This window comes from Loxodonta africana, chromosome 12, assembly GCF_030014295.1.
Source record: "Loxodonta africana isolate mLoxAfr1 chromosome 12, mLoxAfr1.hap2, whole genome shotgun sequence".
Classification (NCBI taxonomy): Eukaryota; Metazoa; Chordata; class Mammalia; order Proboscidea; family Elephantidae; genus Loxodonta; species Loxodonta africana.
In genome coordinates this window covers 40,369,974-40,387,106 of record NC_087353.1, presented here as the reverse complement: position 1 = coordinate 40,387,106, position 17,133 = coordinate 40,369,974, and the positions used below count along the sequence as shown (strand labels likewise).

The 17,133-nt window shown below is 45.3% G+C and overlaps 2 protein-coding genes across 2 annotated transcripts in view; one reads left to right on the top strand and one right to left on the bottom strand.

The window, feature by feature from the left end:
* The window catches only part of HADHB (hydroxyacyl-CoA dehydrogenase trifunctional multienzyme complex subunit beta), a 49,997-nt gene extending 36,792 nt beyond the window's left edge, over positions 1-13,205 (bottom strand). Inside the window, exon 1 of the mRNA XM_064295143.1 lies at positions 13,086-13,205. The gene's annotated coding sequence lies outside the window, so the exon portion shown is untranslated. The remainder of the gene's footprint in view (positions 1-13,085) is intronic.
* Positions 13,206-13,371: 166 nt separating this feature from the next.
* The window catches only part of HADHA (hydroxyacyl-CoA dehydrogenase trifunctional multienzyme complex subunit alpha), a 40,935-nt gene continuing 37,173 nt past the window's right edge, over positions 13,372-17,133 (top strand). Inside the window, exon 1 of the mRNA XM_003411922.4 lies at positions 13,372-13,532. Coding sequence (XP_003411970.1) covers positions 13,466-13,532 — 67 coding nt within the window. The 5' untranslated portion in view covers positions 13,372-13,465. The remainder of the gene's footprint in view (positions 13,533-17,133) is intronic.

Genomic DNA, 17,133 nt, shown 5'->3' with positions numbered 1-17,133 from the left:
AGGACGTGGAACCAGGGATATCACTGCTGATGTCAGGTGGATCCTGGCTGAAAGCAGAAAATACCAGAAGGATGTTTACCTGTGTTTTATTGACTATGCAAAGGCATTCGACTGTGTGGATCATAACATATTATGGATAACATCGCGAAGAATGGGAATTCCAGAACACTTAATTGTGCTCATGAGGAACCTTTACATAGATCAAGAGGGAGTAGTTCGGACAGAACAAGGGGATACTGATTGGTTTAGAGTCAGGAAAGGTGTGCATCAGGGTTGTATTCTTTCACCATACCTGTTTAATCTGTACACTGAACAAATAATCTGAGAAGCTGGACTATATGAAGAAGAACGGGGCATCAGAATTGGAGAAAGATTCATTAACAGCCTGCGTTATGCAGTTGACACAACCTTGCTTGCTGAAAGTGAAGACGACTTGAAGCAGTTACTAATGAAGATCAAAGACCACAGCCTTCAGTATGGATTATGCCTCAACATAAAGAAAACAAAAATCCTCACAACTGGACCAATAAGCAACATCATGATAAACGGAGAAAAGATTGAAATTGTCAAGGATTTCGTTTTACTTGGATCCACAATCAACAGCCATGGAAGCAGCAGTAAAGAAATCAAAAGACGCATCACATTGGACAAATCTGCAGCAAAGGACCTCTTCAAAGTGTTGAAGAGCAAAGATGTCACCCTGAAAGACTAAGGTGTGCCTGACCCAAGCCATGGTATTTTCAATCGCATCATATGCACGTGAAAGCTGGACAATGAACAAGGAAGACCAAAGAAGAGTTGACGCCTTTGAACTGTGGCGTTGACGAAGAATATTGAATATACCATGGACTGCCCAAAGGACGAACAAATCTGTCTTGAAGAAGTGCGGCCAGAATGCTCCTTAGAGGCAAGGATGGCGAGACTGAGTCTTACATACTTTGGACATGTTGTCAGGAGGGATCAATCCCTGCAGAAGGACATCATCATTGGCGGAGTACAGGGTCAGCGGAAAAGAGGAAGACCCTCAACAAGGTGGACTGACACAGTGGCTGCAACAATGAGCTCAAACATAACAACGATTGTAAGGATGGCACGGGACCAGGCAGTGTTTCATTCTGTTGTGCATAGGGTCGCTATGAGTCGGAACCGACGGCACCTAACAACGACAACGTTAGGGTTTCTAGTATGTGACAACCACTATTCTAAGCATTAACTCATCTAATCCTCACACCAACCTATGAAGTATGCATTATTATTCTATCCTTTGTAAGAGGTCAGGAAAGTGAGCCACAGGGGGGTTGAATGGCTTGCCTGAAAACCCACATCTAGTAAGTGGCAGAGCTGCAATTTGAACTCAAGCAGTTTAGCTTAGGGTATGTGCCCTTCTCCTCTAGGGCCAAGGGAGCAGAGACACTGCTGGGCATGAGCATGACACCATCAATGTTAATTCCCTGATTTAGAAGGGTGTACTGTGAAGCACTTGCGGCGCAGTGTTTAAGAGCTCAGCTACTAACCAAAATTCCTACACCTCAAACCTACTAGCCACTCCTGGGAAACTCCACGGGACAGTTCTACTCTGTCCTATAGGGACAGTATGAGTCGGAATCAACTAGATGGCAATGAGTTTTTTATTGTGATTATAAAGAGCCCTGGTGGCAGTGGTTAAGCACTGGGCTGCTAACTGGAAGGTCAGCAGCTGGAACCCACCAGTTGCGCTGTGAAGAAAGATGTGGAATCTCCTTCCTTAAAGATTAAACCAAACCAGACCCATGGCTGTGGAGTTGATTCTGACTCAGAGTGACCCTATACGACGGAGAACTGCCAGGTTTCAAACACTGTAATCTTTACAGAAACAGACTACCACGTTTGTCTAGTGGCACAGCTGGTGGGTTCGAACCGCCAACTTTTTGGTTAGCAGTCGAGAGCTTTAACCACTACACCACTCTTCTCCTTAAAGGTTACAGCCTTGGAAACTCTATGGGGCAGTTCTATTTTGACCTATGGTGCTGCTATAAGGCAGAATCAACTCAACAGCAACAGGTTTGGCTTATGTACTTTGTTGTGATTATGTTACCACTTGTCTGTCAATGGAAACCCTGGTGGCCTAGTGGTTAAGAACTACATCTACTAACCAAAGGTCAGCAGTTCAAATCCAGCAGGTGCTCCTCGGAAACTCTATAGGGCAGGTCTACCCTGTCCTATAGAGTCACTATGGGTTTGGTTTGGTTTTGGTTTGTCCATCAGATTGCTTTACTATGGTAGTTTGTGAGTTGCTATGATGTTAGAAGCTATTCCACTAGTATTTCAAATACCAGCAGGGTCACCCACGATGGACAGGTTTTAGTGAAGCTTCCAGACTGAGACAGGCTAGGAAGAAAGGCCTGGTGACCTACTTCCAAAAATTAGCCACTGAAAACTTTATGCATTACAACACAATCTCATGCCATATAGTGCTGGAAGATGAGCCTCCTAGGTTGGAAGGCACTACACAATGGCCACAACAATGGACTCAGATATCCCAATAATCATGAACATGGTACAGGACTGAGTGGTATTTCGCTTTGTTATACATAAGGTCACCAATAGTTGAAGACAACTAACAACATTGTGATTATGTAGATTAAACCATGGAATGTTTATATTTGAGGGAAATACACACTGGAGCATTCAAGGATGGTGATACATCATGTCAGCAACCTACTCTCAACTGGTGCAGGAAAAAAATTTCTTCATAACGTACCTGTAACTTTTTCATAAGTTAGATATTGCTTCAAAATAATTAAAAAAAATTAAAAGTCTATATAAAAACCAATATATTGAGAAATATATTTAAATATAAAACCACTCTCCTTTTTAAAAAGGGCTACGTTCCTGCAAATCAGTAAGAAAAATAAGTAAATAAATGGGCAAAGGATATGAACAGACATTCACAAATGGAAATACAAATGGCTCTCACTTCTACATAAGGGGCTTATCTATGTCAGCATTGTATGTAACAGCAAAAGATGAGAACAACCAACAAATAGAGAACTGGTTAAGTAAGTCCTGCTATGATCACCCAAGGAAATAAAAGATAAGGAAATGATTAAGTACCAAGATGGTACCACTTTTAATCTACATTATTAAGAGAAAAAACAAGGTCCAAAATGGTGTGTATAGCACGTTATCATGTGTTAAAAACAAAAAAATTATGTATCTGTTTCCTTGTATATGTATAATATACCTGGATGCATACATATGAAAGGTAAAAGTTGGATGGAAGGGAACAGAGTAACTAGAGGAAGGGGGCGGTAGATAACTTTTCATAGTACATCTTTTTTTTTTTTAATTAAACATACTTTATTTTTTACAGTAGTTTTAAGTTTACAGAAAAATTGCACAGATAGCTTCTCCTAGTAACATCTTGCATTCCTGTGGTACGTTTGTTATAACTGATGGACCAATACTGATATGCTGTTACTGACTAGAGTGCATAGCTCACACTAGGGTTCACTTTTCACGTTGTATATACAGTTCTATGGGTTTTCAAAAACGTGTAATGCCATGTGTCCACCAATACAGTATCATACGGAAGAGTTTCATTGCCCTAAATATGTCCTGTGCCCTCCCTATTCACCTCTCTCCCCTCCCCCTGAACCTGTGCGACCACTGATTTTTTACTGTCTCTATGTTGTTAAGTGCCACGAAGTTGATTTTGACTCAAGGCAACCCCATGTGACAAAGTAGATTTGTATCACAGGGTATCCTAGGCTGTATCCTTTCCATTAATTTTTTTTTTATTTTGTTGTTGCTGTTGAGAATATACACAGAAAACACACACCAAGTTTCTACATGTATAATTTAGTGACCGTGATTACTTTCCTCCAGTTGTGCAACCATTCTCACCCTCCTTTTCTGAGTTGTTACTCCCTCATTAACATAAATACACTGCTCTCTGAATTTCAAGTTGCTGTTGTTAGTTTGATCCCATGTAGTTAGCTCTTAAAAGGGCATAATACTCACGGCAGACATTTCTTACTAGTTAAGCTAAACTATCGTTTGGTTTTAAGAAGACTTCAGGGAATGTTTTTGGTTGAAGGTTTAAAGATTGTCTTAGGGCACGTTTCAGGGGTTCATACACCTTCCATGGCTCCAGGAAGTCTGGAGTCCATGAGAATTTGAAATTCTGCATTTTTCCCATTTTGATCAGGATTTTTCTATGGAATCTTGGATCAAAATGTTCAGGAATGGCAGTTAGGCACCATCCAGTTCTTCTAGTCTCATGGTAAAGGAGGCAGTTGTTGATGGAGGCAATTAGCCACACATTCCATATTCTCCTTCTATTTCTGATTCTCCTTACTCAGGTGAATAGAGACAAATTGTTCTGCCTTGGATGGCCCAAGGCTTTTAAGACCGCAGGCGTTACTCAACAACTAGGAAGTAGAACAGAAGTACTAAACAAGTCATTAGGCCAATTAACTGGGATGTCCCATGAAACCACCACCCTAAACCTCCAAACCAAGTAAATAAATTCCATGAGGTATTTGGTTGTACATAAGCAGTCTCAGCAGCTTCCTTTTTTTTTTTTTTGTCGTCATTGTTGTAAATATATCTATCACACAGTTTTCACCAGTTCAACTTTTACAGGTGTACAACTTACTGACAGCAATTACAATAATCAGCTGCGCAACCCTACCCTTACCAATGTAATTTTTCCATTACTATTAACTCCTCCCTTCCCCCTCCCTCCCATCCCTGGTAACTGCTAATAAGCTTTGTTCTCTGTACATTTGCTTTACCTTGTCTTTCTACATAATTGAGGTCTTACAATATTTGTCCTTTTGTGATTGGCATATTTCACTCAGCATGTCTTCAAGCTCCCTCCATACTGTAGCATGTATCAAGACTTCATTTCTCCTACTGGCTGAGTAGTATTCCATTGTATGCATGTGAAACACTTTATCCATTCATCTGTTAATGGCCATTTAGGCACATTAGTGTACAATTCTTTTTTTGAGTCCCTGTTTTCAAGTCTTCTGGGTATATACCCAGGATTGGAATTGCTGAGTCATATGGTGATTCTATTTTTAGCTTTTCGAGGAACCACTGCACTGTTTTCCACATCAGCTGTATCATTTTGCATTCCCACCAGCAATGGATAAGGGTTCCAGTTTCCCCTCATCCTCATCAACATTTGTTCTTTTCTGGGCCTTTTTTTTTTTTTCTTAATCTTAGCCACCCTAGTAGAAGTGAAATGGTATCTCATGGTGGTTTTGATTTGCATCTCTCTAATGGCTAATGACACTGAACATCTTTTCACGTGTCTGAATGTCCTCTTCAGTGAAATGTCCATTTAAGTCCTTCACCCATTTTGTGATTGGGTCATTGTATGTCTTTTATATATATATATTTTAATTTTGAACATGTTTTAACTTAGAAAAGAACAAACTTGCAAGATTTGCCTAAAGAGGCTGTGGTAGCCAGTCTCCAAGATGGTCCCCAATAACCTCCACCTCTTGGTGTTGACACCCTGTGTAATCTCCTGCCACACTGCACCCCAGTTGGTCTGTGAAACCAAAAGAATTCATCAGAAATGATGGTGTGTCACTTCTAAGATTAGGCTTAGATACTGCAGATTCCATCTTGGTCTCTCTCTTAGATCACTCGTTGAGGGAAGCCAGCACTACGAAGAGGTCAACGTGGTGAGGAACTAAAGTCTCCTGCCAACAGTCATGTAAGTGAGCTTGGATGCAGATCCTCTAGCCCAGCCAAGGTTTCAGAGGATTACAGGCTTGGCCAACATTCTGACTGCAACCTCATGAGAAACTCTAAGTCAGAACAATCCAGCTATGTTATTCCCAGATTTCTGACCCTCAGAAACTATATTAGATAATAAATATTTATTGTTTTGAGCTAAGCTTTGAGGTAATTTGTTACACAGCAATAATTTCTAATACAAAGGCCTTAAGGTTTAATTTCTCTGGGGTCTTATAGACTAAAAGGAGAATGCCCTATGGCATCCTGAAAGAAGAAAATTATGTTCTAAACACCTGGACTGGAAAGAGATGAAGAAGTCCAAGCTCTAGGCTCACCAGCCTAGGAGCATTCAAGGGACTCTGGGAAGGGAGACACAATGAGTGCCCCATGAGATGCACACCAGTGTTTCAAAAAGCTACTAATGATACCAGAGTCTGGAATACAAGTTCCCTTAAGTCCACCTTGAAATAAAATGCATGAAAAGAGTAAATAAAATTTCAAAAAAGAAAAAGGGAAACCTTGCTATAATAGATACTAAAACTTTCTATAATGCACCAGTAATTAAAACTGTAGTTCTGGCACAGGAATAAGTGAAGCTGATCAGCAGAACAAGATACAAGTGCAGAAGCATACCCACACACATGAGAATTTAGTATATAATAAAGACAACATTTCAAATAAGGAGAAGGAAGATGAATTAGTCAATAAATTTGTTGGGAAAATAGCAAACCATTTGGAAAAAAAATAGTTAGATCCATACTCACACCATATGCACATATAAGTTCCCGATAAATTAAGCATTTAAATATATTTTTTAAACTATAAAAGCACTAAACACCAAAGACAGAAAGTCATTATGAGCCCAAAAGACAGAAAGGGCCCCATAAATGAGAGACTACATCAGCCTGAGACCAGAAGAACCAGATGATGCCCAGCTATAACAGATGACTGCCCTGACAGGGAACACAACAGAGAACCCCTCAGGGAGCAGGAGAGCAGCGGGATGCAGACCCCAAATTCTTGTAAAAAGGCCAGACTTAACGTATGAGAGACTGAGTCAGTTGTCACTGACTGAGACTAGAAGGACCCCAAAGGTCATGGTCCCCAGACCTTCTGTTAGCCCAAGACAGGAACCATACCCAAAGCCAACTCTTCAGGCAGGGGTTGGACTGGACTATGAGATAGAAAATGATATTGGTGAAAAGTGAGCTTATTGGCTCACATAGACACATGCGACTATGTGGGCAGCTCCGGTCTGGAGAAGAGGTGAGAGGGCAGAGTGGGTCAGAAGCTGGCTGCTGTCTCATTAGAGGGAGAGCAACTAGGAGTATAATAGCCAGGTGTATACAAGTTTTTGTATGAGAGACTGGCTTGGTTTTTAAGCTTTCACTTAAAGCACAATAAAAATTTAAAAAACTATAAAAGTATTAGAAGAAAATATCAGAGAATATTTTCATAATCTCAGACAAGGATGAGCTCCCAACATATGGCACAAAGCCCAGAAGCCACACTGGAAAAGAATAGCTAATAGAACTGATTACATAAACATTCAAAATATCTACAAAGCAAACGATACTATAAGTTAAACAGCAAACAACAGATTGGGAGGAAGGAACTATTTGCAATATGTGAAACAGACAAAGGGTTAATACCCATATTCCACAAAGAACTTCTACAAATTATAGGAAAATGAGAAACCATATGGAATCTGTGGTTATCACCGCAATATCCATTCCACCCCATTGTGTAGTTCCCATGTAGTTTACATGGGACTGAACCCAGCCCAACTTATGGGTTAAACCAATCAGAATAATCTCACTTTCTTGCCAAGATCACTAGCTCAGGTAACCAACACCAAAACCAATCAGTGCATGGTATTCCCTTGACCACCTGTATTGGTTTGTTGATGTTAAGTGCCACTGAGTCATTCATAGTGACCCTATGTACAATAGAACAAAACACTGCCCCGTCTTGCACCATGTTCACAATCGTTATGTTTGAGCCCACTGCTGCAGCCACTGCGTCAATCCATCTCGTTGAGGGTCCTCCTCTTTTTTTGGTGACTCCCTACTTTACCAACCATGATGTCCTTCTCCAGGGACTGGTCCCTCCTGAGAATATGTCTGAAGTATGTGAGACGAAGTCTAGCCATCCTTGCTTCTAAGGAACATTCTGGCTGTACTTCTTCTGGCACTCCATGGTATAGTCAATATTCTTCGCCAACACCATAATTCAAAGGCATCAATTCTTCTTCCATCTTTTTCCTTGTCTAGCTTTCACATGCATATGGGGAGACTGAAAACACCAAGGCTTGAGTCAGGTGCACCTTAGTCCTTAAAGTGATATCTTTGTTTTTTACACTTGAAAGAGATCTTTTGCAGATTTGCCCAATGAAACGGGTCATTTGATTTCTTGACTGCTACTTCATGGGTGTCGATTGTGGATCCAAGTAAAATTAAATCCTTTACAACTTCAATCTTTTCTCTGTTTATCATACTGTTGCTTATTGGTCCAGTTGTGAGGATTTTTGTTTTATGTTGTGGTGTAATCCATACTGAAGGCTGTGGCCTTTGATCTTCATCAATAAGTGCTTCCAGCCCTCTTTACTTTCAGCAAGCAAGGTTGTGTCATTGGCGTATCCCAAGTTGCTAATGAGTCTTCCTCCAATCCTGATGCCTCGTTCTTCTTCATATATTCCAGCTTCTCGGATTATTTGCTCAGCATATAGACTGAATAAGCATGATGAAGGGATACAACCCTGATGCACACATTTCTTGACTTTAATCCACACAATATACTCTTGTTCTGTTTGAACGATTGCCTCTTGGTCTAAGTACAGGTTTCTCATGACTACAATTAAGTGTTCTGAATTGCCATTCTTTGCAATGTTACCCATAATTTGTTATGATTCATACAGTCAAATGCCTTTGCCTATGCAGGTTTGTACCGATTTAGGGATGGTCTAGTCAATATGACATTCAGGACTTCTGCCTGGAATTCTGGGACACAAATCATCTTCTACGGCTTCGTACTGCTATAGCAGCTTGCAAACATGAAAAACGTTAGTCTAATGATAGAGCCAACTCCAAAAGCAGACAGAGCTGAGGATTTCAGAAAAAGAAACTAGAGCTGTGATCATATTACATCTGAAACCCATCCTACGATTGTGCTTCTCAGTTCAATATGCTGATAAATCCCCCTCAGTAAGCCAAGTTAAGTTGAATTTTCTGTTATTTGCAACTGAAAGTCTCCTTCCACAACTAATAACAAAAATGTGCGAACAAGAAGTTCATGGAAGAAATAAAAATGGCCAATAAACAAAATTAAAAGTGCTCACCCTCAATAACAACACAACTTATAAGAAATCAAAATAAGTTATCATCTTTTACTTATCAGATTAGCAAAAATTAAAAATATGGTTGCTATCCAATTCTGGTAAGAACGTATCTAAGTAAATAACTGGCTCTTCATACGCAACTGATAGAAGCATAAATTGTTACAGCCTTTTTGGAAGGCTATTTTGTAGTTTTCCATCAAAATTTGACGAGTGAATCTCTGAGCCCAGTAATGCGTCTTACAGGTCTCTCTGGGTTATAGAACACTCAAGATGTTCACTGCAGCATTGTTTGCATTTATGGAAAACCGGAACTAGTCTACATGTACATCAACAGGAAATGGTTCAACAAATTATAGTACAAACATACTGTAGAATACTGTTCAGCAGTTTGAAGAAAAAATGAAACATTATATGCTAACATGGAAAGATGTCCGCAATATATAAAATAAAAAAGTTGCACAGCAATATGTATAGTAAGACCCCATGTTATGGACTGAACTGTGTCCCCTAGAAATGTGTGTCAACATGGTTAGGCCACGATTCCCAGTGTTGTGTGACTGTCCACCATTTTGTCATCTGATGTGATTTTCCTATGTGTTGTAAATCCTACCTCTATGATATTAATGAAGCAGGATTAGAGGCAGTTATGTTAATTTGGGGTTTTTTATGTTAATGTGGCAGGACTCAATCTACAGGATTAGATTGCATTTTGAGTAAAATCTCTTTTGAAATAGAAGCTGGCAGAGAAACAGGAGAACCTCATGGCACCAAGAAAGCAGAGATGCGAGCAGAGCGTGTCCTTTGGCGGGGGGGGGGGGGGGTGAGGGGGGATTGTTCCTGAGCTGAGAAGCTCCTAGGCTAGGGGAAGATTGATGACAAGGACCTTCCCCCAGAACTGACAGAGAGAGAAGGCTTTCCCCTTGACCTGGCACCCTGAATTTGGACTTCTAACCTCCTAAACTGTGACAGAATAAATTTGTTAAAGCCATCCACTGTGGTATTTCTGTTATGGCAGCACTAGATGACTAAGACACCCCCATTCTGTGGTAGAAAATAAGAGAAAAGAAAGTTCACAATGCTGAGTCTATATACCAAAGGAATAAAAAAAGGACTTTTATATTCTTCTGTGTTCTTTAATTTTTTTTAATAATGAGCTTTGTTTCTTATGTATAATTCCAGTATTTGAATGTACACATATAATACCTTATATTTAAAAAAAAAAAACAAACCTGTTGCTGCCGAGTTGGTTTTGATTCATAGTGACCCTACAAGACAGAGTAGAATTGCCCCACAGGATTTCCAACGAACAGCTGGTGTCATCGAACTTTCAACCTTTTGGTTAGCAGCCATAGCTCTTAACTACTATGCCACCAGGGCTTCCAATACCTTGTACAGTTACATAAAAACATAGAAATGTGTAAAAATGTCCAGAAAAAATACATAGCAAAATACTATCTCTGCGTGGTGAAATTACAGATGTATTTTCTTTAGACTTTTCCATCGTTTCTGGGGGGGAAAATTACACGGACTATGTAATCCCTTGATAATTGATAATCGAGAGAGAGAGAGAAATAGATATCAATTTCAAAATTAAGAGAGACTAAGCAAGGGTTGACCTTTACTGTCATTTGCTTTGAGCCTAGGAATAGAATTTTGACTTGAGGAGTTTTGAAGCACGGACACTTTGGGGTACAGTAGATTTGAGGATGGTGTGCAACTATGGAAATACACACCTGGGAGCAAGGGAAAAGATGAAGGGGTTAGGCAAGTTATGAGAGGAAGATGGGATCCCAGTAAAAGATCAGCATTACAACCTCATTATGGCACAGCGTACTGGTTAAGGGCACACACTCTAACGCCAAACTGCTAGAGTCTAAATCCTGGCTCCATACTACACACATGAGCCTAACCAAGTTATCTTTTTTTTGCCTTAGACACCTCATCTGTAAAAGGCAAAAATTTCAGCACCTATCTCATAGGGGTGTCATGAGAATTAACTAAAATATATACACTGCACTTAGAACAGTGTCTGATACACACTAATGGTCACGCATGTGTTTACTAGTATTAGTGGGTGGTTGCATAAATGTACTTAGTTCCTACTCTGTCTAAGCCCCCCAAAAAAATGTATTGAGGATCAAACAAGCATTATAACATTTCTGGAGCTTACAATTTTCTTGAGAGTGCCAGGCACAAAATATGAAGAACCGAAAGATGAGCTACATCAGTGGCTAGCAAATTATAGTCCATGGGCTTCTAGTTAAGAATAGTTTGCAGAATTTTAAAGAGTTGTAAAACAAAACAAAGAAAATATATGAGAGACCTATGTAGGCTATTTACTATCTGGCTCTTTACAGAAAAAGTTTGCCATCCCTGATCTAAATAATAAGTGCTGTGTGTAATTAGGTGCAGAAGAGAGCATTATGTGGGCAGGAGGCAGGCCTTCAACTGTAAAAATCATGAGCTGGAGGGACTTTGGAGTCATCAAGAGCCCTTTTTACAATTTGCTAAGAAGTGATCACTGGTCATTCAGTTTCTGCATCAAGTGCTCAAAGCAATGAAACCATTGTCCCATCAAGTCCATTCCAACCCACAGCAACTCTATAGGACAGAGGAGAACTGCCCTATAGGGTTTCCAAGTAGCAACTGGTGGATCTGAACTGCTGACCTTCTGGTTAGCAGCCAAGTTCTTAACCATTACACCACCAGAGCATCTTACAGCCATGAGGGATTCACTATTTGACGTGAGCAGAAATCTCTCTTCTTTCTTTCCATACTCCCCATTTCAGTCTCAACTTCCCCGCCATTTCCTCCTGCTCATTTTTGCTAGGATGCCAATATAGCAAGCAGTGAGACTCAGGTTTATGTCTGAATCCTGGTTCTGCCACCTACCAGAAAACTTACCTGATCTCTGAGCTTCCCATACTTCATCTAGAAAATGCAAATTATCAAACTTTTAGGATTTTGAGGATTAAATGAGATGAAATTAGTGTCTGGAACACAGTAGGCCTTCCAGGTTACTTCTTTTGGGGACTCGAGCACAAAAGCAGCTGTCTGGCAGTGTAGAGCTCTTGACTAGAAGTTAGTCGACCTAGGTTCTCGTCCTATTTCTATCACCTGTGACCTTGGGTATAATCATTCTGTCTGATTTATGGGCTTCAGCTTCCTCATCAATAAAGTGAAGGGGATGAATGACTAGGTGATCTCCAGGTCCCTTCTGCATTTGAAAATCCTCCCACACACTGTATATGCAAGCAGGATAGAAGAACGTAGAGGGGGCCAAAAGGTCACGTGATTAGCCCACACTTTATAGCAGAAAACGGGGTAGACCAGTGGCTCCCTTCCCAACCTCTGTAAGAACCACCCACGACTACCCTTTCGGGCTGGAGTTAACTCAGTCATGGCGACCTTGTGCGTCAGGGCAGAACTGTGCGCCAAAAGGATTTTCAGTGGCTGGTTTTTCCGAAGTACATCGCCAGGCCCTTCCTCCCAGATGCCTCTAGAACCTCCAACCTTTCAGCCCAGCTAGTTAACTATTTGCAACACTCAGGGACTCGTATGAAATTCCACCCATCAAAAAAAAAAAAAAAAAAAACCCCAAACCCGTTGTTCTCAAGTAGATCCAGACTCGTAGAGAGCCTATAAACAAAAAAACTCCGCTGCTGTCGAGTCGATTTGGTCTCACAGCGCCCCGATAGCTGCTGGTAAAGTAACACTCCAAAGTAGCCCAATGCTGTATGCAACAGAAACAGGCCAACTGTTTGTAAAGTTGCCGCGATAAATGAAAACACAGAGGTGACACTGCTGCTCAGAGCTACAATCGTTACTCTAGCAGAGTTACAGGCCTAAGGCGGATTGCTCTAGGTTCTGCAGCCCTCGTCGGAGGAGCTTCCATCCGCTCCCCGGGTCCCAGGACTTCCCGGCCGGCGGCCGCGGGCTCCGGAGCAGTCGGCTGGAGAGGAAGTGCGGATCTCAACCGGGGAAGGTTAAGAGGAACGCTGAACCCACCTACCTCAGCCAGCGCCCACTACAGCTCCCACTCCGGGCAAGTTTCGGAACCAAGTAACAAGGCGCCGCAGGACCAGACGGCGACGCTGCTGAGAAGGCCCCTTTCCGCCAGAACCCCGCCCTCGAGCTCCGCAGCTGCCCGCCGCGCGCCTGACTGGAAGGCCCCGCTCTCCGCCCGCTGCTCGATGAGCCGCCTTTCACCGGTGAAGACAGTGTCCTCTCGGTTCGGTCACCGGAAGCGAAGGACAGAGCGGAGGGCCGGCGCCGACTCCGTGTCTGAGGGTTAGTCAGGCCGTGCGTTGGACACCTGGCCGGCATGAGGAAGGAGTCCTTTGCTCCGCTGACCCCGCTTGAAGACGTTTCCACTTTCGTCCTCTTCTCAAGATGGTGGCCTCTCGGGCGATCGGTAGCCTCAGGCGCTTCGCTGCCTCCAGGACCTTCCGCCCTCCAGGTGAGGCCTAGCGGAGGGCGACCCGGAGCCCGGGACAGAGCCCCTGCGGGGACTGGGGCAGCTCCGGAGCGGGGTCTTCCCCTCGCTGCCTCTTCCCGCCCCCGCCCTGGGGACGCAGCTCTGGGGAGGGGGGAGACGTTGTCCTGAGACCCCGTGCCGCGAGACCCCCTGCCCCGAGACCCCCTGCCGCGATACCCCGTGCCCCGAGACCCCGTGCCGCGAGACCCCCTGCTGCGAGACCCCGTGCCCCCAGACCCCGTGCCGCGATACCCCCTGCCCCGAGACCCCCTGCCCCAAGACCCCGTGCAGCGAGACCCCGTGCCCCGAGACCCCGTGCAGCGAGACCCCGTGCCGCGAGACCCCCTGCCCCGAGACGCCCTGCCCCGAGACCCGACCCCCTGCCGCGAGACGCCCTGCCTCGAGAACCCCTACCCCGAGACCCCGTACCCCGAGACCCGACCCCCTGACCCGAGACCCCCTGCCGCGAGACCCCGTGCCGTGAGACCCCCTGCCCCGAGACCCCGCGCCGCGATACCCCGCGCCCCGAGACCCCCTGCCGCGAGACCCCGTGCCGCGAGACCCCCTGCCCCGCGACGCCCTGCCCCGAGACCCCGTGCCCCGAGACCCGACCCCCTGACCCGAGACCCCCAGCCGCGAGACGCCCTGCCGCGAGACCTCCTGCCGCGAGAACCCCTGCCCCGAGACCCCGTGCCCCGAGACCCCGTGCCCCGAGACCCCGAGACCCGACCCCCTGCCCCGAGACCCTCTGCCCCGAGACCCCGTGCCGCGAGACCCCCTGCTGCGAGACCCCGTGCCCCCAGACCCCGTGCCGCGATACCCCCTGCCCCGAGACCCCCTGCCCCGAGACCCCGACCCCCTGCCGCGAGACCCCGTGCCCCCGAGACCCCCTGCCGCGATACCCCGTGCCCCGAGACCCCGTGCCGCGAGACCCCCTGTCCCGAGACCCCGCGCCGCGAGACCCCGTTCCCCCGAGACCCCCTGCCCCGAGACCCCGTGCCGCAATACCCCGTGCCCCGAGACCCCGTGCCGCAAGACCCCCTGCCCCGAGACCCCCTACCGTGAGATTCCCCTGCCCCGAGATCTCGTGCCGCGAGACCCCGCGCCGCGGTACCCCCGTGCCCCGAGATCTCGTGCCGCGAGACCCCCTGCCCCGAGACCTCGTGCCGTGAGACCCCCTGCCCCGAGACGCCCTGCCCCGAGACCCCGTGCCCCGAGACCCGCCCCCCTGACCCGAGACCCCCTGCCGCGAGACGCCCTGCCGCGAGACCTCGTGCCCCGAGACCCCACCCCCTGACCGGAGACCCCCTGCCCCGAGACCCCCTGCCGCGAGAACCCCTGCCCCGAGACCCCGCGCCGCGAGACCCCGTGCCCCCGAGACCCCCTGCCCCGAGACCCCGTGCCGCGATACCCCATGCCCCGAGACCCCCTGCCCCAAGACCCCGTGCCGCGAGACCCCCTGCCCCGAGAACCCGTGCCGCGAGACCCCGAGACCCAACCCCCTGACCCCAGACCCGCTGCCGCGAGACGCCCTGCCGCGAGACGCCCTGCCGCGAGACCCCCTGCCCCCGAGACCCCCTGCCCCCGAGACCCCCTGCCCCCCAGACCCCCTGCTCCCGAGACCCCGTGTCGCGAGACCCCGTGCCCCGAGACCCCCTGCCCCCCAGACACCCTGCCCGGAGACCCCGTGCCACTAGACCCCGTGCCCCGAGACCCCCTGCCGCGAGACCCCGTGCCCCGAGACCCCGTGTCCCGAGACCCCTTGCCGCAATACCCCCTGCGCCGAGACCCCGTGCCCTGAGTGGGTCCTTGTACAGGGCCTGTGACGTCTCCCACGACTCTGAGCCCTCTGACTTTTCCTAGACACTTTCACTGTGTTTTAACGCCTTCTGCAGTGTCACGCCCTTGTTTATTTAATGAAATGTTGGACTGTGTCTTCTTTAGATTGGGAATACCAGGAAGACTGAGACCCACTGTCACATCTTTGTGGCTTAACCGCACCTGCCGGTAACAAGCGCTGTCTTAAACGCTTCTTGGATGGAATTAGTGAGCCTTCCAGATTACTGTCATTCCTTGCTCTTTGCCGGCAAAACCATTTTTGTAGCTGTTATCGCTGTTGCAGTTCCAAGAATCCAGTGTGAACGTAATAGTATGTTGAATTTCAACGAGAGGTTCTGGAACTTGCTAGAAGAGACATTGTACTATCCGTGTGTTTGTGTCTTAAAAAATAAAGTGTTAAAAAAAAAAAGTGTTAGGTCATTTTAAATACTATTTCTAATCTTGTTTCTGACAATTTCCGGTCAGCGTGCATTAGTTATATTATCTTTTTCTCTTTAAACTGGCATCGAAAGGGTTAAACTGGGTGTTTTGTAGATACCAAACTTTTCCCTCCCGTCTTAAATCTGTAAGGCGAAATGTGACTAACTTATTATTGCATGTTGTACTTACTTCGAATTACTTAAGTAGAATTTTAATTTATAATATGAATTCCTTCTCCTTCCTCTCCCTGAACCACTGGTGTAGCATGCTGCCTTAAAGGGATTCATTTAGGATGAGGGAAATTTTTTTCTGCTTTCTCCTTTGACCGCTGTTTTTAGTCTCCATAGGCACTTTCTCACTGTGTTCTCTCTCCTCTCCCTCTCTCTCTCTGTGTGCACCAATCGTAATATATACCGCACTATGGGAAATTTATATCACATGCAAGTAAAATTTTGCTGAAGATCATTCAAAAATGGCTGCAGCAGTATATCGACAGGGAACTGCCAGAAATTCAGGCCAGTTTCAGAAGAGGACGTGGAACCAGGGATATCATTGCTGATGTCAGGTGGATCCTGGCTGAAAGCAGAGAATACCAGAAGGATGTTTATCTGTGTTTTATTGACTATGCAAAGGCATTCAACTGTGTGGATCCTAACAAACTATGGATAACACTATGAAGAATAGGAATTCCAGAACACTTAATTGTTATCATGAGGAACATAGATCAAGAGGCAGTTGATTGGACAGAACAAGGGGATACTGATTGGTTTAAAGTCAGGAAAGGTGTGCATCAGGGTTGTATTCTTTCACCATACCTGTTTAATCTGTACGCTGAACAAATAATCTGAGAAGCTGGACTATATGAAGAAGAATGGGGCATCAGGATTGGAGGAAGACTCATTAACAACCTGTGTTATGCAGATGACACAACTTTGTTTGCTGAAAGTGAAGAGGACTTGAAGATGAAAGACCACGGCCTTCGGTATGGAATTACACCTTAAGATAAAGAAAACAAAAATTCTCACAACTGGACCAATGAGCAACATCATGATAAACGGAGAAAAGATTGAAGTTGTCAAGGATTTCATTTTACTTGGATCCACAATCAACAGCCACGGAAGCAGCAGTCAAGAAATCAAAAGACGCATTGCATTGGGCAAATCTCCTGCAAAGGACCTCTTCAAAGTGTTGAAGAGCGAAGATGTCACCCTGAAGACTAAGGTGCGCCTGACCCAAGCCGTGGTATTTTCAATCACATCACATGCAAGTGAAAGCTGGACAATGAGTAAGGAAGACTGAAGAAGAGTTGACGCCTTTGAATTGT